The 20,498-nt window shown below is 44.3% G+C and overlaps 2 protein-coding genes across 4 annotated transcripts in view; both read left to right on the top strand.

Annotated features, from left to right (window-relative positions):
* The window catches only part of aldh6a1 (aldehyde dehydrogenase 6 family, member A1), a 132,541-nt gene that overhangs the window by 50,945 nt on the left and 61,098 nt on the right, over positions 1 to 20,498 (top strand). The window lies entirely within an intron of this gene.
* Positions 1 to 20,498, top strand: part of ttbk2a (tau tubulin kinase 2a) — a 33,548-nt gene that overhangs the window by 4,500 nt on the left and 8,550 nt on the right. For 2 of the 3 annotated variants that reach the window (XM_077238454.1, XM_077238455.1), the window contains exons 2-14: positions 3,148 to 3,297; positions 11,281 to 11,428; positions 14,431 to 14,504; positions 15,553 to 15,693; positions 15,869 to 15,973; positions 16,096 to 16,161; positions 16,274 to 16,366; positions 16,458 to 16,583; positions 16,668 to 16,825; positions 16,932 to 17,133; positions 17,223 to 17,434; positions 18,430 to 18,988; positions 19,958 to 20,290. In XM_077238454.1, coding sequence (XP_077094569.1) covers positions 3,229 to 3,297; positions 11,281 to 11,428; positions 14,431 to 14,504; positions 15,553 to 15,693; positions 15,869 to 15,973; positions 16,096 to 16,161; positions 16,274 to 16,366; positions 16,458 to 16,583; positions 16,668 to 16,825; positions 16,932 to 17,133; positions 17,223 to 17,434; positions 18,430 to 18,988; positions 19,958 to 20,290 — 2,286 coding nt within the window. In that variant the 5' untranslated portion in view covers positions 3,148 to 3,228. The remainder of the gene's footprint in view (positions 1 to 3,147; positions 3,298 to 11,280; positions 11,429 to 14,430; positions 14,505 to 15,552; positions 15,694 to 15,868; positions 15,974 to 16,095; positions 16,162 to 16,273; positions 16,367 to 16,457; positions 16,584 to 16,667; positions 16,826 to 16,931; positions 17,134 to 17,222; positions 17,435 to 18,429; positions 18,989 to 19,957; positions 20,291 to 20,498) is intronic. The other variant, XM_077238456.1, reaches the window with a different exon arrangement.

The raw sequence follows: 20,498 nt of genomic DNA, 5'->3' as shown, positions 1-20,498 counted from the left end.
GGACCAACACCAGCAGCTGACATGGCACCCCAGACCATCACTGACTGTGGGTACTTGACACTGGACTTCAGGCATTTTGACATTTCCTTCTCCCCAGTCTTCCTCCAGACTCTGGCACCTTGATTTCCGAATGACATGCAAAATTTGCTTTCATCCGAAAAAACTACTTTGGACCACTGAGCAACAGTCCAGGTCAGGCGCTTCTGCCGCTGTTTCTGGTTCAAAAGTGGCTTGACCTGGGGAATGCGGCACCTGTAGCCCATTTCCTGCACACGCCTGTGCACGGTGGCTCTGGATGTTTCTACTCCAGACTCAGTCCACTGCTTCCGCAGGTCCCCCAAGGTCTGGAATCAGTCCTTCTCCACAATCTTCCTCAGGGTCCGGTCACCTCTACTCGTTGTGCAGCGTTTTTTGCCACACTTTTTCCTTCCCACAGACTTCCCAATGAGGTGCCTTGATACAGCACTCTGGGAACAGCCTATTTGTTCAGAAATTTCTTTCTGTGTCTTACCCTCTTGCTTGAGGGTGTCAATGATGGCCTTCTGGACAGCAGTCAGGTCGGCAGTCTTACCCATGATTGCGGTTTTGAGTAATGAAACAGGCTGGGAGTTTTTAAAAGCCTCAGGAATCTTTTGCAGGTGTTTAGAGTTAATTAGTTGATTCAGATGATTATGTTAATAGCTCGTTTAGAGAACCTTTTCATGATATGCTAATTTTTTTAGATAGGAATTTTGGGTTTTCATGAGCTGTATGCCAAAATCATCAGTACTAAAACAATAAAAGACCTGAAATATTTCAGTTGGTGTGCAATGAATCTAAAATATATGAAAGTTTAATTTTTATCATTACATTATGGAAAATAATGAACTTTATCATAATATGCTAATTTTTTGAGAAGGACCTGTATTTGAAAATTAAAACACTTTATACCCAAATGTCAAAAAATGTACTCGAATCAATGAACAGCATTTATGAAGCTCCATTCTTACAGATAATTAACTAAAAAAAGTTGTTTTAGTGTTTAGTTACCCTTTAAGTACACAAATTAATGTCCCCCTGTTGTCAATAATTTGATCCTTTAAAACTCACCTTTGATCACCAAAATAACATTTTAAACGTTTTCTTTTGAAAAATGTCTTTATGCCTTAAAAAAGCTTGAATGTAACTCTACACCCTTGCTTCATTTAGTATTCGCGGACACATGAATATGCAAATTAGCCCCGCCTCCACTCAGTCACACAAGCTTAGATTATCTGATCCACTCGGTCAACTTTACTGTAGTAAACGCTGCACAATGGCAAGTGGAAATACTGGTTTAATTCTGCCATAAATGTTTGAACCAGAAACGGAAGAAGTGAAAGAATGAATTATACAGGATGTTGTATCGTCGGGGGCTGGGGGCGGGTTTAGATATGTTCTAAACATCTTTTCTGACCATAATATAGAATCGCAAAGCCAGGAGAGACATTTGCAGAAACACGATGTAGTCCGCGATTGTAATTGTTATGCTTGAAGTTGGTGCAAGCATTTCTATTTTTTTTTATTTAAAACATTATGTAAGCAAAGAAGAAAACAGTCACAATACAGAACAAATAAATGGAAAGAAAAAAAGACACAAGACAGGGGTACATAACTAATCAGAAAAGATTACATATCAAAGGAAAAGGTTAAAAGACTTACATATTTCAATTGTTTTTAAAGCCTTTTTGGTTCACGAGTTAGAGATAATCCCAAAGTAATGTTGTAGGTTTGCAAGCGTTTCTAGCTAAGATGTATGGCGACGTACACAGTGACTTAACGACGTCGTTCGCTGGGCGCTCTAGTCAGTGGAAAAACAAACAGGTTCTGAGAAGGTTCGCAAGTTGAACCAACTCCGAACCAACTTTGAACCAGCACCAGTTCCGAACCAGTTCTTTTTTGGTGGAAAAGGGGTAAATGTGTTGCTAATGTTACACAAACCATGTTCCTGTTTGCCATCTCAGATTCAGACAGCTGCCTTCTAAAAATCAGCATCCTTAGAAATGCTTTGACCAAGAACACAACGTCAGTGGAGAAAGGCATATAGTTCATCATAACATCGTAATATACATCATATACACAACTCACGGCATAACCTGGCTGCTCTTGAGACCGCAGTTAATGATATGCTAAAGCCCGCCCGCACGTTGGCGTGATTGGTTACAAGGGACAGTGGTGGCCAAAATTATTAGAACACGTGGCATATTTAAGAGGTTTCAGAGTTGTTATTTTCCAAGAGGACAATGACCCTAAACATTCCACATGCGACTGAAGTAATCTGCTGGAACATTGACAATTATGGACTGGCCCTGTCAAAGTCCGGATCTCAACCTCATCGAGCAAATTTGGGGCGAGTTGGAAATTAAACTGGACAGATCTATTGTACATTCAAAGGAAAGCCTTTGGCTTCAGATGCAGAAGGCATGGAATAATATTAGTGTTGAAGTTCTCAGGAAATATATTGACACTATGCCAGAGAGATGTGCTGCTGTAATTGATGCAAAAGGTGGACATACCAAATATTAAAGTCAAAAGTGGATAAAAACAGTATGACTCACTTCATCTGATATTTGTTGTGCTCAGAGCAACCATCTGCATGTTTCATGAACATTATGAAATTAAATTATGTTTTGGAGGCAAAAAATTTCCATATTTTAAGATCTGTCAGGTGTTCTAATAATTTTGGCCACTACTGTAGTTTGTGACGTCAGAAACACCAGCGATTTTAAACCACGTTTTTGAGCTATTCACTGCAGTTTTAAGGAGAAAATACTCAGCAATGGTGTTGACATAAATTTGCCCAAGGTTTGTCTTGAAGCATATTAAAAACAAACACCACTAGCGGTCTTGATGTTTATAGTACCTAGTTTAATGTAACGTGTGTGCTAAAGCTTATACAGTTTATAAGTAGAAACTTAATAGATTAGATTAAATACTATTTGGAGATTTCCTTCGCTATGAACTTTTTTTTGTTTACTGTATGTTTTGGGTCTAACTTGCTCTATGAAATATTATATTTTTACTAGCAGTTTTTATGATGGAATAAGAAGCCACGGATTTTGCATTGTAAGTGCTGTAACAGTACAACAAGCAACTTTAACACAATGCTCTTTTCTTTTCTGTGTCCAGTGGGCACCACCGGGCTCCAATGCCAGACGAGGCCCCTGTCACTGGCGTTAGGGGACGAGCACAGGACAGACCACAGACAGGATGAGCGCGGGGCAGGAGCAGACAGACATCCTGACCACGGGCATTCTGGTGAAGGAACGATGGAAAGTAGTAAGTCTGCAGGTTTTAATGCACATCAGTATGGTGTAGTGATAAGCAGATCGCGGTTATATATGCGGACACTGTGGATAATCTGCGGGTTGGGCGGGCCAAGTAATAAAAAAAAAACATTCCAATTACTTAAGCGTGTGGGTCATGGGTGGATGAGATTAATCATAATGTGTTGATTTTAATAAAGCGAAACTCTCATTACACAGTAATACGCAACGAACATGCGTCCCTCTTTTACTTACGTTTTCAACAACAACATATGTCTTAAAGGTGCTGTATGTAATTTTTTTTACCGCACTAAATCATTACACTTACCCTAATATGTTTGCAGAGATGTAGGAAACATGCTAAATTCAAATACTTGTTTATCCAAATACAATGCTACGGCCTGTCAATCTACTTTTTAAATGTGCATTGTGTTCCAGAATGTCTGTTTTTGTTTTGGTCTGTGTGATCCCGCCCACTGCCAATTTACCCAAAATTATTTCGATACCCCGGGTTGCCAGTTGGCGGAAAACAGCGGATTGCAGCCATGGAAGCCAGCAAATGAACTAAGTCAGAGATTACAGATTCTGCCCGACCAATAAAAACATTGCGAACATATTCATTAGCTGATCAACTTACAGTGCAAGGCTCATCGCTTTCCATTGTCAATTGTGCTCGTTCCTGTTGCGTGTCCTGAGTCAGAGGAGGAGAAGGGGTCGGCGAAACAACTCTCTCTAACGGTTTCAATGTGGACTGCAGTACCCATTTCAACCGCTAGCTGTCAATATTACATGCTGCACCTTTAAAGGAAAACCATTCAAGGAAAACGACTCGGTTACTAACGTAACCTCGGTTCCCTGAGAGGAGGGAACGAGTATTGCGTAAGTAGCTTACGCTATGGGAAAACTCCTTTTCTCGAGAATATTGAAGTCTTTATGTAAAACGCATTGCAGCTGCACAGCTGACAGCAATGAACGAAGGCAGCTCGGTCATTGGCTGTGCTGCGGCAACTTGCTCGAACCAATGACGGGGCGACTCTGAATGCGCGACCAATGAGCGCGCTTCGCGCCCGCGCGCGTCAGAGCCCGCCAAGATGGGAGTGGCCAAGAGCTATATATTGGGCGCCCCGTCATGAGAGTTCTTTAGGTTAAAACGACTGAAGCGAACTAACCAAGCACAAGCACGGCAGCTTACGCAATACTCGTTCCCTCCTCTCAGGGAACCGAGGTTACGTTAGTAACCGAGTCGTTCCCTTTCGAGAGGTCTCTCCTATTGCGTAAGTAGCTTACGCTATGGGAACACCATGCAAAACGCCGTGCGTGCTGAACTTCGCCTTATGATAGCCAGAGGCAGGTGCCTGAGCTAAAAAAGCAAAGTTATCATCCAACTAGCCGGCAGAGGCGAGCTTTATATGTGGGAAAGAATACAGAGCGGCTAGAAGGCGCTCAGTGTGACACAAGCACATACATAATCTAGATACGAACTCGTAGTTCAACTAGCATCATGCTGATAGTACATTGGAATGCAGTGTCGGGACCTGTAGGTTGTAGAACCTGATAAATGTGGACGGTGAGGCCCAGCCTGCCGCCGCACAAATATCCTCGATTGGTATCCCGCTCGACCATGCCCAGGAAGAAGCCACACTCCTGGTGGAGTGTGCTTTGACTCCCCAGGGGCATTGAAGTCCCTTAGCTTCATAAGCCAGCGCTATAGCTTCAACTATCCAGTGAGAGATTCTCTGCTTTGAAACGGCGGAACCTTTCGTACGGCCGCCAAAGCATACAAACAGTTGTTCTGTCTGTCTGAATAGGGCAGAACGCTCCAAATACACTCTGAGAGCCCTAACGGGGCAGAGTAGATTAGCGTCGTGTTCGTCTGCTGGGGACGATAGCGCAGTTAGGGAGATAACCTGTGCTCTGAAGGGAGTGGTGAGCACTTTAGGAATATACCCATGTTTCGGTCTAAGGACGACCCTGCAGTCGTTAGGTCCGAATTCTAGGCAGGCAGCGCTTGTCGAAAGCGCGTGCAGGTCGCCCACTCTCTTGACCGAGGCGAGTGCCAGCAAGAGCGCAGTCTTGAGCGAGAGCTGTTTAAGGTGCACGGTTCGGAGTGGTTCGAACGGAGGCCCTTTAAGAGCGTCTAGGACAGTAGCTAGGTCCCAGATCGGCACTGAGGGGGGGCGTGAAGGGTTCATCCTCCTAGCGCCCCTTAGGAAACGAATAATTAGGTCGTTTCTTCCCAATGGACGTTCCATTACAGGGTCGTGTGATGCTGTGATGGCCGCCACATATACTTTGAGCGTGGAGGGGGCGCGGCCCGCCTCCAGAAGCCCTTGTAGAAAAGCGAGTACGTTCGTAATCTCGCATGTTTCAGGGTTCAGGCCCTTGGCATTACACCAGACACTGAACACTTTCCATTTCTGGGCATATAAGCGTCTCGTGGAGGGCGCCCGCGCCTCAGCGATGGTTTTTAGTGCTCCGCTCGTGAGGTTCCTGGGAACCCGTTGAGGGGCCATGCATGAAGGGCCCACAGATCGGGGCGGGGATGAAATATCATCCCGTTGGCCTGACTGAGGAGGTCTGGCCTCAGTGGAATCGGCCGTGGTGCAGATTGCATTTGCATCAGATCTGGAAACCATGTTTGGTTCTTCCAGAGTGGGGCTATCAGCAGCACTGCGTTTTTCTCCTCTCTGACCCGACTGATGACCTGCGGTAGCATCGCGATCGGGGGAAAGGCATATAAGGGACGGCTCGGCCAGCTCTGGGCGAGCGCATCCATGCTTTTCGTGAAGAAAAGAGGGCAGTGCGCGTTCTCCTTGGAGGCGAAGAGGTCGATCTCCGCTTTGCCAAAGGTTTTCCATAACCAGTGAATCGTCAGCGGGTTGAGAGCCCATTCTCCTGGGAGAATTTTGTCTCTGGATAGCATGTCCGCCCCCTGGTTCAGGGCACCTGGCACATGCGCTGCTCTCAGCGAGCGCAAGTTGTGCTGGGACCATAAAATGAGTCTCCTGGCCATTGAATGCATGGAGCTCGACCTGAGTCCACCCTGGCGATTTATGTACGATACTACCGTCATGTTGTCCGTTCGGACCAAGACGTGTTCGTTTCTCAGCTGTGGGAGCAGGGCTCTGAGAGCCAAAGCGACCGCTTTCATTTCCAGACAGTTTATGTGTAGGCGCTTCTCCGGGTTTGACCAAAAGCCGGAGACAGGCCTGCCCTCGTAAAGGGCCCCCCAACCTATTTTGAGAGGCATCTGTCGTTATCATCTTTCTCCTTGTGTTCACACCCAGACTCACGCCTGACTGGTACCAGTCGGCGGCTTTCCAGTGCGTCAGGGCTTTTATACAGCCGTGGTTCGCTCTGATTAAAAGGTGGCCCGAACGCCACGCGTGAGTAGGGACGCGGCTCTTGAGCCAGCGTTGGAGAGGGCGCATATGCAACAATCCTAGCTGGAGTACGGCCGATGCTGAGGCCATGAGACCGAGCATCCTCTGAAACCGCTTGACGGGGGCGAGCGCGCCCGCCCTGAATGATGTTGCAAGGCGCCGGATGGTGAGCGCGCGCTCTGATGAGGGACGCGCTGTCATTTGCATCGAGTCTAGAACTATTCCCAGGAAAGAAATCCTCTGGCTGGGAGATAGTATGCTTTTTGCAAAATTGATTCTTAGACCCAGGCATTCTAAATGGCTGATAATCCAAGATCTGTGTGTTATTAACTGACTCTCTGATTGTGCTAGAATCAGCCAATCGTCGAGATAATTCAGTATTCGCACTCCCCTTCGCCTTAGGGGGGAAAGTGCTGCATCCATACATTTCGTGAATGTACGGGGAGCCAGGGACAGGCCGAACGGAAGTACTGTGTACTGGTACGACTGTCCCTCGAAAGCGAATCTCAGAAACGGCCTGTGATGAGGCGCTATTGGAATGTGAAAGTAAGCATCTTTCAGATCCACTGAGAGAAACCAATCTCCTGGGCGTACTTGCGCGAGGATATGCTTGGTTGTTAACATTCTGAACGAGCGAATCATTAGTGCTTTGTTCAGGTGTCTGAGATCTAGGATGGGGCGGAGACCGCCATCCTTTTTCGGGACGAGAAAATAGCGGCTGTAAAAACCTGCCTCGCTCAGAGAGGGGGGAACAGTTTCCACAGCGCCCTTTTCTATTAGTTTGCGCACCTCGGTGCGTAGAACATGTGAGCACTCTTTTCTCACTTTCGTCTCGACCACAGTCGTAAAACGTGGTGGTCTGCGAGCGAACTGGAGCGAGTATCCGTGCTTTACTATATTCAATACCCATTTCGGCATATCTGGAATATTTTCCCATGCCGCTGCGTGTACAGATATGGGCTGAATACAGGCTAGGGGCGGGCCGCTGTGACGCAGGGACCCGGCCAGCGAATCGCCTGAGCTCATAGCTCTCAGAGGCGCGGGCGCGCGCTGAGCAGCTGAGTGAATGGGCGCGTGTGTGATTACAGCAGCGCGCGCTGTGTCTGTAAAACTCGCAGCCTGGGCTGGGGTTGTGTTTGACACTGTAAGGACAGTGTTTATAAGTGGGGGTGCATAAACAGTGGTAGGCACACGCGTCACTTTTATAATGTTTCCCGCTTTTACTGGGGATGAATTTATAACTGTGTGAACAGTGCTTGTGTGTAGTGGTGCGTACATGACCGTAGGCACGTGATCTACATTCATGGGGTGCGCAGCTTGAGCTGGGAATGAATTTGGCACTGTTTTGACAGTATCTGGGAATGCACACTTTGTGGACATGTGAACCCTTAGTGACACAGGCAGAAAAAGACTCTTTTTGTGTTTTCTGTGCGTCGCCGTAAAAACGGCGTTTGTTTGCAGGTGAGCGAGCTCTGTGACTGGCCCATTGACTGCTGTATGAACATATCCAGCCGCCTGTAAGGGGACTGGGTAATGCTTGAGCTTTTGCAGAGAGAGTGGTCCGGCTTTTGCGAGACACGCACTCTCTCTTTTCATTCTTGTGGCTAGGACGGCTTTCGAGGCTCGGGGTTCAGCACAATCTTGGGCCGAGGACCCCGTCGCTCAGAAGGCGGCTTGCGGTTGTGAGAGCGCGAGCGTCAGCCTGAGGCGCGGGCTGAGAGGCGGTGGGGGCTGTTCTAGCCCGCTGCGGCTGCGGCGGCCTCTGTCTGCTCTGCGATGAGCTGGAGGGCTTGGGCAGGAAATGCCGCATAGCTTGTGAAGCATTCTGGGCCTCAGTGAAGCGTTCGGCGAAACCCTTAACCGCCGGTCCAAACAGCCCGCTGGTGGAGATAGGCGCGTCGAGAAATGGCGCCTTATCCGCGTCCTTCATCTCAGTCAGAGTCAACCACAGATGGCGCTCGAGAACAGTCAAATTAGCAATGGCACGGCCGATAGACTGGGCGGTGGCCTTCGTGGCTCGCAGGGCTATGTCAGTCGCGCTGCGTAGGTCCTTAAAGGCTTCGGGTTCGGGGCCAGACTCGTCCATAGAGCGGAGAAGCTTGGCTTGGAACACTTGAAGTACCGCCATAGAGTGAAGCGCTGATGCAGCTTGGCCGGCGGCGGCGTAGGCGCGACCGGCGAGAGCTGAAGTAGTGCGGCAGGGCTTCGAGGGGTGGGAAGCTTTGGCTTTCCATCCGGTGGTGGAGGGCGGGCAGAGATGATTGGCCACGGCCTCCTCGAGGGGCGGTGTTCCCTCGTAGCCTCTTTCCTTCGCGCCGTCCACAGAGGAGAGCGAGGAAGAAAAAGAAGGCTTTAGGCGCGCAGAGTGGGGGGCTTTCCACGACTTGGTGAGTTCGTCGTGAACTTCCGGGAAGAAGGGAGAAGGCCTTTGCCGAGGGGCCTGCTGGCGCCCCTGCAGAAACCACTCATCCAGTCGGCTCCGGGTTGGTTCTTCGGGAGAAGACCAATCGAGCCCGAGGTCTTCCACGGCCTTAGAGAGAACGCGGATAATCTCGCTATCCATGGTGGAGCCCCCGCTCGCGCTAGCTAGCGTCGACGGGGCGGGGTCGAGAGTGGAGCCCGGCCAGTCGTCCGATGCAGCGTCGATTGACAAGCTGTCATCCATTCCCCCGTCGTCCTCGGACGCGCCGAAAGTCACAAGGCCCACCGCTCTGCTAGAGGGGTGTGGGTCCGGCTGGGTGAACTGAACCGGCGGTGGGGAAGGCAAGAGCGGCGGTGAAGCACGCGGAGACTGGCTCGGCGTGACGTCACTGAGCTCAGGTTCAGGAAGCCTCTGTGAGCGGCGCTTTTTCTTAGTGCGCGGCTCGAACAGAGGGATGGCGGCGATGGGCTCGCTCACGGTGAAAGCGGCGAGGCGAGCCCGCAGTGCGGAGAGACCCAGGTCGTCACATTCGGGGCATCCGCCCTTGGTCAAAGCAGCTTCTGCGTGGTCCCGGCCCAGGCAGCGAGCGCAGATGACGTGACGATCCCCGTCCGGGAGAAGGTCTCTGAACGACGCGCAGGAAGGCATTTGAAACAACGCCTTGGAAAATTTGCTCTTTTAAAAGTGTCGCAGAGCGAACAGATGTAAATACTTGCGTGAGCAGTACGCCGGATGGCTCAGTAGGATCGCGTTAGAAGGCGGCTGAAGGTGCCGACGTCCTCGTAGCAAATCCCGCTGGTATGCTTTTCGACGGCGAAGCTTCAATAATCCGGAGGATCCAGCGAAGAAGGTGTTCGCTGAAGGAGATTAAATCTAAAGAACTCTCATGACGGGGCGCCCAATATATAGCTCTTGGCCACGCCCATCTTGGCGGGCTCTGACGCGCGCGGGCGCGAAGCGCGCTCATTGGTCGCGCATTCAGAGTCGCCCCGTCATTGGTTCGAGCAAGTTGCCGCAGCACAGCCAATGACCGAGCTGCCTTCGTTCATTGCTGTCAGCTGTGCAGCTGCAATGCGTTTTACATAAAGACTTCAATATTCTCGAGAAAAGGAGTTTTCCCATAGCGTAAGCTACTTACGCAATAGGAGAGACCTCTCGAAAGGGAACAAATACCTAAAGAGCACTATATAAAATTACATAAACCACATTATATAAAACACAAAGGAAAAAAACTACATGAGATATTGCTTAATAACTTAGCAGCTTTAACAAAATATATACACAAGCCTAACAGAAATTATTCCAACGTGATGGAAATATTAACTTATTTAATTAATCTTAATTTTTCATCAAGCATCCATTTGCAAACTCTAAGCTACGTAGTTGTGGGGTCCACTTGTTTAAGCAGCAATGGAGACAAAACCGATTAGAGAGAAATTTTAAAAAGGAGATTTAAAAACAAATTGAAGGAAAGAAAGAAAAAGATTTATTTTTAACAGCGGAGTTGTGACGTTAGAGCTGATCCTTGCATCTGTAGTGTGGTGCTTTGCTTGTTAAATGACCAGACAGCATAGTTATGATTTAGGCAGTTCTTAAAGAGATAGTTGTTCACAAAAATTTAAACCTTGAAAAGAAACCGCATTTAAATGTGCTTTCTGGCAAGCATGTGAAACCATGTTTGCCTACGTTTATGTGTGTGTCTGCAGATAGTGGCAAGTAGTGACTCACTCCTCACGCTGATCTAATATTGCAGTGTGTCTTCATCTGTGTAACTCAATGACCAGCTCTTTTAGTGCACTGATCAGTAGTACGTTGCTTCCTCTGACGGAACGTTGTATAATCCTCAGATAAAGCTAGCTGTCTCTGTACAGGGAGACCTGAGGGAAAAAGGAAATGACATGAGAGGGCAGAAAACATTGTGGGGACATGTGATGCCAAGAGAAATAAATTGCAAAATAAAAAAAGTTTAATCCAACTACTGTGCTGAATATCCTGTGACTTGTTTTGTTTTGCATTACATCTAGTATAATTGCTGTACAAAGTACATTTAAAGGGTTGATTTAAATAGTTTTTATTATATTATTTTATAATTATATCATTATTTGTTTAATTATGAATATATATTGCACCCAAAACAGTACAGTGATATCACTCTGGTCTGCTTACCTCTGATATTTGCTTTTCACTTCAGGTGAAAAAAATCGGCGGTGGCGGCTTTGGCGAGATCTACGAGGCTCTGGACCTGATGAACCGCACCAGCGTGGCTCTGAAAGCAGAGTCTGCTCAACAACCCAAACAGGTTCTGAAGATGGAGGTAGCAGTGTTGAAGAAACTTCAAGGTAGAGCAGATAAATGTATATTTGTAAAAAAACCTTTTTTTTTATTACAACTATTTAATTTTTTTGCACGTTTTTTTATATATACACCACCGTTTAAAAGTTTGGTGGTCATTGAGATTTTATTTTATTTTTAAAATAAACTGGAAAAAGGTGCAACACTTACTCATAAAGCAGTGGTTCTCAAACTTTTTCGGTCATTCCCCACTTTGGACAAGGGGAAATTTTCAAGCCCCACCTGCCCCCAACGCCCCAACACAATGCTAATGAAATTCGCAACAAGCTTAAAATGTTCCAATTTATTGAAGTGACCAGTAGTATCAGTATAGTAACAAGTTGTACCTAAATACATTGTTTATTAGTAAACTGGTGTTTTCTGTGTCGCTGCAAAGATGAAGTTGACGATGCGGACTCGGCATCAATGAATAAAGATATAAAGGCATAAAAATGAAAATTTCCTCCTGTTTGGCGCGCCCCACCTGTCACGTCTCTATTCCCCACCAGTGGGGCGCGCCCCACACTTTGAGAACCGCTGTCTTAAAGGAACACGCCACGGTTTTTTGAAATATGGGTTAATCACCATCTTCACTACATTTAGATAGGTGGGCAAACGCATTTTTGTCTCAGTGCATGCATTGTCTTAGTCTGGCAGCGCCGCCACTAGCTTAGCATAATGAATGGAATACTTTGTTGCCGGCTAGCATGTCCTGAGTAAAAGTGATCCAAAAATAAATAAATAAAAACGAATTACTTCTTGTGGCCTGCGTATTCACAATGCGTACTCACCACGTGAATAGACATGCAAAAAAGTTAGGAAACATCAAAGCTTCATACCGTTTAGTACAGCCCTGTTTGTAAATAAGTTCAATAATCAATACAAAATCTAAAAATAAATGGATCTACAATGTTACGATAGCTAATAATAAAGATCAGGACACAACATTTTAATTCAAATGAATGTGAAAATGTATTTTCCAGCCTAAATTATAATTTTTTTCTTATTTTCTTTGTGCAATAAAACCAAATCTTATGATACAATAAATTATGTTATAATAACGAAAAAAATCAGATTAACACGTTTTCCTCCAAGTGGGCTCATTTGAACGGCACAAACACCCCGCATCATTCACTGGCGCTTACGCACAGTCCACACAGGTAAACACAGCCTTTCGTGTGCAGCTCCCAAACACTACTTTGTGACATTTGGCACATGTCTCTTGGTTTTTTTTTTTTTTTGCAGTTCCTCCTTACTTGGCACTGCCTTCTTCTCTCCATCTGCTGCTGCTCCTGCCGCGAAATGGCGGGAAATGTAGCGGACTTATGATATCTATAATGCGTGCGGTCAATATGACAAAGTTATTACACTGTAAAATGTAAAAATGGTCAGAATGACTGCCTTGGCAGTTCTAGTGTTAAAGAAATGTATATTTTCAGCAAGAACGCATTACATTGAAAAGTCATTCTTCTTCTTCTTCTTCTTCTTCTTCTTCAGAAATGTTCTATTTCAAATAAACATTATATTCATCAAAGAATCCTAAGAAAAAATATATCACGGTTCTACAAAAATTCTAAGCAGCACAACCGTTTTTAACATTGATAATAATGTTATAAATGTTATAATTAATAATGTGATAATAACATTGATAAAAATGTTTCTTGAGCAGAAATCATATTAGAATGATTTCTGAAGGATCATGTGATACTGAAGACTGGAGTAATGATGCTGAAAATTCAGCTTTGCAATCACAGGAATAAATTACATTTTAAAATGTATTAAAATAGAAAAGGGCTCTTTTAAATTGTAATAATATTTCATAATATTACTCTTTTTACTGTATTTCTGATCAAAGAAATGCATTTCATAAATACATACTAACTGACCCCAAACTTTTGAACAGTAGAATATCTTTTGTAATTTTTTCTTGATTTAAAACTTAACTATGTTTTTGATTCAGTTATATACATTAGAATTTCAAAGAGGGAATCTGAATAGTTTCAAATAGAGATAAGAATGTCTATGATTATAAAACAACTCGTACTGCAAGGATCTGTAGTTAACCTTGAAATCAAACCGTGCTCTGTCTTCTACTGGGCAAAGAATCAACAAATCAATTAGCAGAGCACAGCAATGACACCATCATTATCCTCTTGCACTCCCTTTACAGTCTTGCTCCATTATATCCTCAACCTCTCCACACTGCTTATGAAAAAATCAATGTACTTGTATCATGTTGGCTGTAATATGGCTGTATGACAGGACAGAGTGGTTTTATCTCTTCCTGAGGGAAAGACTTGTAACCGGAGATTTCTCTATCTACTCGCGGCCCCTAGAAGTAAACAAAACAGACCCTCACTAGCAGTGATGCACAAGAAACATGAAACAGTTGCTTTATGTTTTGAGTAATATATGCAAATCTATTAGACACTAGCAAAAAAAAAAAGTAGCATGTCATTTTTCACAAAATGATGTATACTAATATTCACACTCATAACAGAATAATCATAATAATGGAGCACTGCAGACTGGTTGGAAGAGGCAAGTGAGGAAGATAGGGGGCAAACTCTTTATATCACCCTCTTGCTGAGGGCTGTAGGGTGTTTCATGTCAGAGTGGAATATGAATGAAGCTGGTCTGATCTGCTACTGCGGCCCAGAGAGTGTCCCAGGAGAGCCGTGTCGCAATGAACTAAATGCATAAACCTCCCCCTTCTCTGGACAGACCGACATAATAATAGGAGGAGGAGTAGAGGATCACATGGACAGAAAAAGATAGAAACTTACTGTTTACTATCATACTCTTTCATGTCCACTTATAATGTTTATCATGTAACCACTACCCACCTTCTTTTTGATCATTTGAATTAAACAGGATTTTTTGCTTAGTACTTTTAAGACTTCTACTGTATATGTAAATGACTTCTGTTATGCCTGGTTGGCATGTGAAATGAGTTACAATGATAGTTGACAATGTAGTTTAATGAAGTTTCATCTCATTGCTGTTTCAGGAAAGGATCATGTTTGTCGGTTTGTTGGATGTGGCCGCAATGATCGCTTTAACTATGTTGTCATGGAACTTCAGGTGAGGCCTGATTGTCTGATTATGCCTTTGTTCTAACTTAATGTGTGCCTAATATTACAGTTTATTTATGATGATGATCTGGCACACTTAATTGTTGTATTAAATATGAGAGTGCAGTAATATACACAGAAAGCTGTAAAGATGATAAATGGACAATAAAGATGATTAAAGCTTCTATGTGACCTGTAAAGAAACCATTGCCTTAAAGGTATAGAAGGCTTATGCAATTCTGTCATCATTTACTCACCCTCATGTCATTCCAAACCTGTAAGACTTTCATTCAACACAAATGAAGATTTTCATAATGAAATCTGAGAGCTTTCTGTCTCTCCATTGACAGCTACACAACTACCACTTTGACGCTTCAAAAAGGTAATTTAGAGATCGTAAAACTAATCCATATGAATTGCGCGGTTTAGTCCAAATTTTCTAAAGAGACTCAATCACTGTATATGATGAACAGATTGAATTTAGGCCTTTATTCACATAAATATTCATCAACTCATACATCAGATCTGGTAAACAGAAGCTTAAGCATGCTTGCTTGATGTGTGAGAACAAATAAGGTTCATTCTCCTTATAGAACCTCATCCACAGCGTGAATAAAAGCCTAAATTAAATCTGTTCATCATATAAAGCGATCATAACTCTTCAAAAAAATTTGACTAAACTTAATTTATATGGATTAGTTTTACAATCTCTTTATAAACTTTTCGAAGCGTCAAAATGGTAGTTGCGTAGCTGTCAATGGAGGGTGTCTTACGGGTTTGGAAAGACATGAGGGTGAGTAATTAATGACAGAATTTCCATTTTTGGGTAAACTAACCCTTTAAAGTAAACATAAGGGAAATACATAACTTACCTATAAATAGATTAACTCATTTATGCATTTAAAATGTAGGTTTGTCTTTTTGTGATTTATATATGAATTTGATGACTACATACTTTGCAGTTAGTGTTCATTTATTTATGACTTTAAATCAAACCTGCCTTTTGATCAAATATTTGTTGCCAAAACAATTAACTGTTGCCTTTTTGGCTTTCGCAGGGCCGTAATTTAGCGGATCTGAGGAGGAGCATGAACCGTGGTACTTTCACAGTCAGCACTACACTCAGACTGTGTCTGCAGATGCTGAAGGCAATCGAGAGCATCCACTCAGTGGGCTTTTTACACCGTGACATTAAACCAGTAAGAATTGTCGGTTTAAACTCTTTTAGCTGCCTTACAAAATATATATTTCTGTGTTAATAAGCAGTAGTATACTTAGTATAGTTAGTATAATAATAGGATGCTTTAAAGTGTGCTTTTTACTTAAAAGATTACAACCTCATTGTAATAAATAGCTTGTTCACACTGTTTTCAGTCCAACTTTGCCATGGGCCGATTCCCTAGCACATGTCGAACATGCTACATGTTAGACTTTGGTTTGGCACGGCAGTTTACAAACTCCTGTCAAGAAGTCAGACCGGTCAGTATCAAACGTCATTTCTAATACAGTTTTTCTGACTGTACTTGGTTATGTGTTTGTGAGAATTTATCTGTCACTGGGTTTTATATAGTTATGTACTTTAAGATTATTTTCTCTCTTAGCCGCGTCCTGTTGCAGGGTTTAGGGGTACAGTACGATACGCCTCAGTCAATGCCCACAAGAACAAGGTAAGAATCTGACATTCTTGCTCTGTTGTTCCAGCACAATCTCAGCTGTTGTTGGTAATATTTCAGTTATAATTCTGGTCTGATTAGATTTATTTTGGTCTTACTGTCACAGGAGATGGGAAGACATGATGACTTGTGGTCTTTGTTCTACATGCTGGTGGAATTCTTGGTCGGGCAACTACCCTGGAGGAAGATAAAAGACAAGGTGCTGATCGGGCTGGAGGAAGAAGTGCTTAGACAAGCATATGCCTGTCTGTTTGGGAAGTGATGATGATATTTGTATATGTATGCTTTAGGAGCAAGTGGGGAAGTTAAAAGATACATACGATCATCGGCTGATGTTGAAACACCTGCCGCCAGACTTCAGTGTCTTTCTGGACCACATCAGTAATCTGGACTACTTTACCAAACCTGACTATCAGGTAAAAATATGATACTTTAATAAGTCAATGGAATATCTAGCAGTTATTGGTTAATCTGACTTGAAAATTATCTCTCCACTTTAGCTACTGAGGACCGTTTTTGAGAATAGTATGAGAACCTACAACGTAGTGGAAAATGACCCTTATGATTGGGAAAGGATGAGCTCAGATAGCCCACTGACAATTTCCGCTGCGGCAAACACGCCACAGCATCACACACGCCTCACGCCAGCTCAGATGGGGTAAATTATATGACTGCTTTACTTTTGATGATCTCTCTCTCAAATATTTGGATTGTCTTAGTAGTGGGATCACCAAGAGTACTCAGGTTCTTCTGTTTTCTTCCAGCGTTTTGAATGCCTCCTTGATGCCTGGAGATCAGAAGGAGAACACAGATGAAGTTCTGCAGGATGAGCAGCTCAGTGATGGGGACAATGCTCGGCCCGAGAATCTGCCTGGATCTCCAAGCCTTCCTCTCAGGAACCAGGAGACTGATGTCTGGGAGGACCTGGACCGAAATCGGAACCGAATCTGTCCTGCTGTCTGGAAGGTACCAAAATATGTACAATGAACTGAATCAATCGCAGACATCTTTGTCAATTGTTGCAGGTTTCATATTTTGTTGTCCTTCTCTTCTAGATGGGAACAGAGGATGAACATAGCAACCAAGGCAATCAGAGCCCCCATGCAGGGCTTAGCATTGGTTCACCAGTGCGAGTTCGGTCAGAGTTGGTGCCCTCAGATAGAGACACTCCTCTTCTGAGAAAATTGCGGAATATTCATAGCTTTGAGCTGGAGAAGAGACTAACTTTGGAGCCCAAACCCAACACTGAGCGTTTTGTGGAGGCCTGGTAAGTCTCTTCAACTCTCGAGATTGCATTATTTCTAGAGATGCACTGATTGCAGGTTTTTTGGCCGATTCCGATTTTTGTAAATGTGACCTGCCGATACCGATTGCAGATTATGATTTTCTTTCAAAGAACTGTAATTGACAGCAGATACAAAAAAATATCTACTTTTCTTCAATGCAAAATTTTATTTTAATAAAAAAAACAAGGGAAAATACAGTAATAAAATAAGAACAAATAAAAATTTCCCAAACAGCTGCACAAATAAATGCAATAAAATAAAGAGAACAAGACTTTTTCAGGTGACTCTAATAGTATATTCAGGTAAGAAATAATACAGAAATGAAAGTAATCAAATGTAAAATAACACTGGATAGTCTTCATTGTAAAAATTTAATACAGATTAATGCTTACAATTTAAGTTACAAAAGTTATTCACTTAAGAGCAGAGAGTGATTTTCTTTGTCTCGACAGACAGCAGCAGGAATATTAGACTGCTGTCACTTTAAGAGTTTAATGCATGGATCCAATATATTGTTACACAACTTGCGTTATCTTTCTCAACTAATTAGGTTCCAAAACTGACTGTTTAACTGGATACTTGCTGAATATAATTTTGTGTGTATTTGACCATTTAAGCGCAGTAAGACACTCATTTTGGTACTTGCGACTCACAAGCTGCTTGAGACTGAGAGGTGGCTTGTGCGCTCCACTTATATAGATCAGTGGTGGGCCCGCTTTTGTGTCAGCGCGAAACCGGGACAAGTCAAATTATTGCAGGCACTCTTTAACAAGAGCGAATGAGACGAGTGAGTGAGAGGAGGCGGGTTTGTGTCACTTCTTTGTCGGAGAGAAGAGAGCGAGAACGCGCAGGTGGCAATAAAACGGACCGGCACGGTCGATCGGTGCATCTCTAATTGTTTCAAATATTCAGCATTCAGCAACTTTTCGGTATGTTCTGGAGTCTTAGTCTGCATTCTTTCTGTTTCTGTGAACAGTTCTGGTAAGCAGCCACCTGGTACAGCACGGGAACGGGAAGCTGATGGTGTCCTTGGCATGGCCATATCCAACGTAAGTCACACAGAGCCTGTTTGGCACCATGATGAGGAATTCCGCTCTGGTGATGGCTCGCCCAAGCCTGCTTCACCAGGATCTCCTGAGCAGGGCGACGGTGCAGCTAACAGTGGCTTTGTTGCTCTAAACCTGAGCTCAGGTCTACAAGATGTTGAGTTGCGTGATTGGGTGATGGTAGAGAAGGGCTCTGACCTGCAGGACTTCAAAGAGGCAGCAGGAAGTAGCCCTGGTCATAAAGCCAAACTCACTAGTAGCCCATCAAATGAGTGTGAAGAGGAGCCAGAGGTTTTGCAGCCAATGGATGAATCACCAGATAAAGAATCCTCTCCTAGTCCCGTACAAGGAGATGCCCACACGCTTCACACAGTCCAGGGCCCACAAAGGATGGACCGGTTGGAGCTCTGTGTATTCCCTGCTGCTAGTGGACCTCCTGTTACCCCCACCAGCCCTGGTGAGGCACTAGCTGAAGGAGCGCTCACACAGGTAACTAAAGCCCAGAAAACGTGTTATTTTCACTGCTCCTACAAATTGTCTACGGTCCCAAATTTGGTCATGTGAAAAGTTTTCAAATGAATGAGTTTGTCAACAAAGGTGCCAACAGGAAGTGAGGCTCTATCTTGGCAGTGCTTTGGCTCATCAAGACAAATTTTGGAAGGTGTCATGGATACCATGACCCGAGGGTACCTGAGCAGTAGCTTAATAGTGCCCCCTTAAATATACAATATTTCATATGAATCCTCCTGTGTAATCCCTACCAAGTTTCTCACTAAATTTGGATGAGCCAAACAAGAACTGAGGCTTGGCAACATTTTAATCTATCAAAAAGTTGCAGTTGACTGTAATACAGTAAAAGTTAAATTTTTTTACTTAACACCCCTCCTGATAATTTCCTACCAGCTGCCTTGTTCTGGATGTCTAGGCAAACACTTCTTATGCTACACGCACACTAGTATCAGCAGGATAAAGGTGGTCTCTGAGGGCTGCTCACTTCTCAGCCACAGTAATGAGATACAGAAAGCTCACCCTCAGTTCTGTGATGTAAGCTTACGTTAGTCTGAGTTAAGCTGATACTGATACCTGAGCTCTTGTGTCCTCACTGCCTTGTTAAGGACACTGTCTGTGGGTGGAGTGTTGTAAAACCACACAGCTGGTTTATTTTATTAGTATGCTGCAGATTTGAGCACATTACTGACTCTGAAAGTTTGATTTTAGTGCTGAGGTCTATGGAATTTTCTAGAATTTGCATTCTTACTACCAACATCTATGCTGCTGTGCCATTTTGCTTCCTCTCATTCCTTCATTACCACCTCCTATCTTTCTGTCTGTTTTAATCAGTGTTTTTACTTTACTTTTCTCCATCTTAGCTACCCATTCATCGCACCTGACTAACCGAATTCACCTCACTAAACCCTCTTCGCCTCCCTTCCACTGTTCCCCACTTTCCTTCTCTAGCTGCCCACCTCACCTGCATCCCAACCTGAGGAGCTTGTGGCGAGGACGTGCAGCCCCTTGCAACTGCGCTCCCCTAGCCCGCACACCCTCCTGACCACCCTGTCGGACCCCCTACACCAGCGCACCCTGCCCGGGTTGCGCCGCAGCCAATCTGCAGACCACCAACACCACCCTTCCTCTTCCACCTCCTCGTGCCACGCCTCGCTGCCACTACCTTCCCAGCTCTGTGCCGCCCATTCGCCTGGACGCAGGAAACTCCCTGCCATTCCAGCGAGTGCCGTAAACAACAAGTTCCCCTCAGTCATACGAATCACCCGCGCTCAGCTTCAGCAGGTGAATAGGCACTCCCATTCCGTGCTTCCCATAATTTCAACCACCTCTGCCCACCAAACATGTCTTCTCTCCAGTCTCACTGTTTCATACGTTCTTTATGTTCTTGATTTTTTTATTTTATATAGTTGTATTTGACTTTAACACTGAAGTTATGCTGTTTTTGGTGTGCTCTCTCCTCAGAGAACTTCAGGAATACTGTTCTGCCCAT

This window comes from Siphateles boraxobius, unplaced genomic scaffold (genome assembly GCF_051911475.1).
Source record: "Siphateles boraxobius isolate OS27281-9 unplaced genomic scaffold, OSU_SipBor_1 22, whole genome shotgun sequence".
In the NCBI taxonomy this organism is placed as follows: domain Eukaryota; kingdom Metazoa; phylum Chordata; class Actinopteri; order Cypriniformes; family Leuciscidae; genus Siphateles; species Siphateles boraxobius.
The sequence above is the reverse complement of the archived record's forward strand: the minus strand, read 5'-3'. Positions and strand labels throughout refer to the sequence as shown.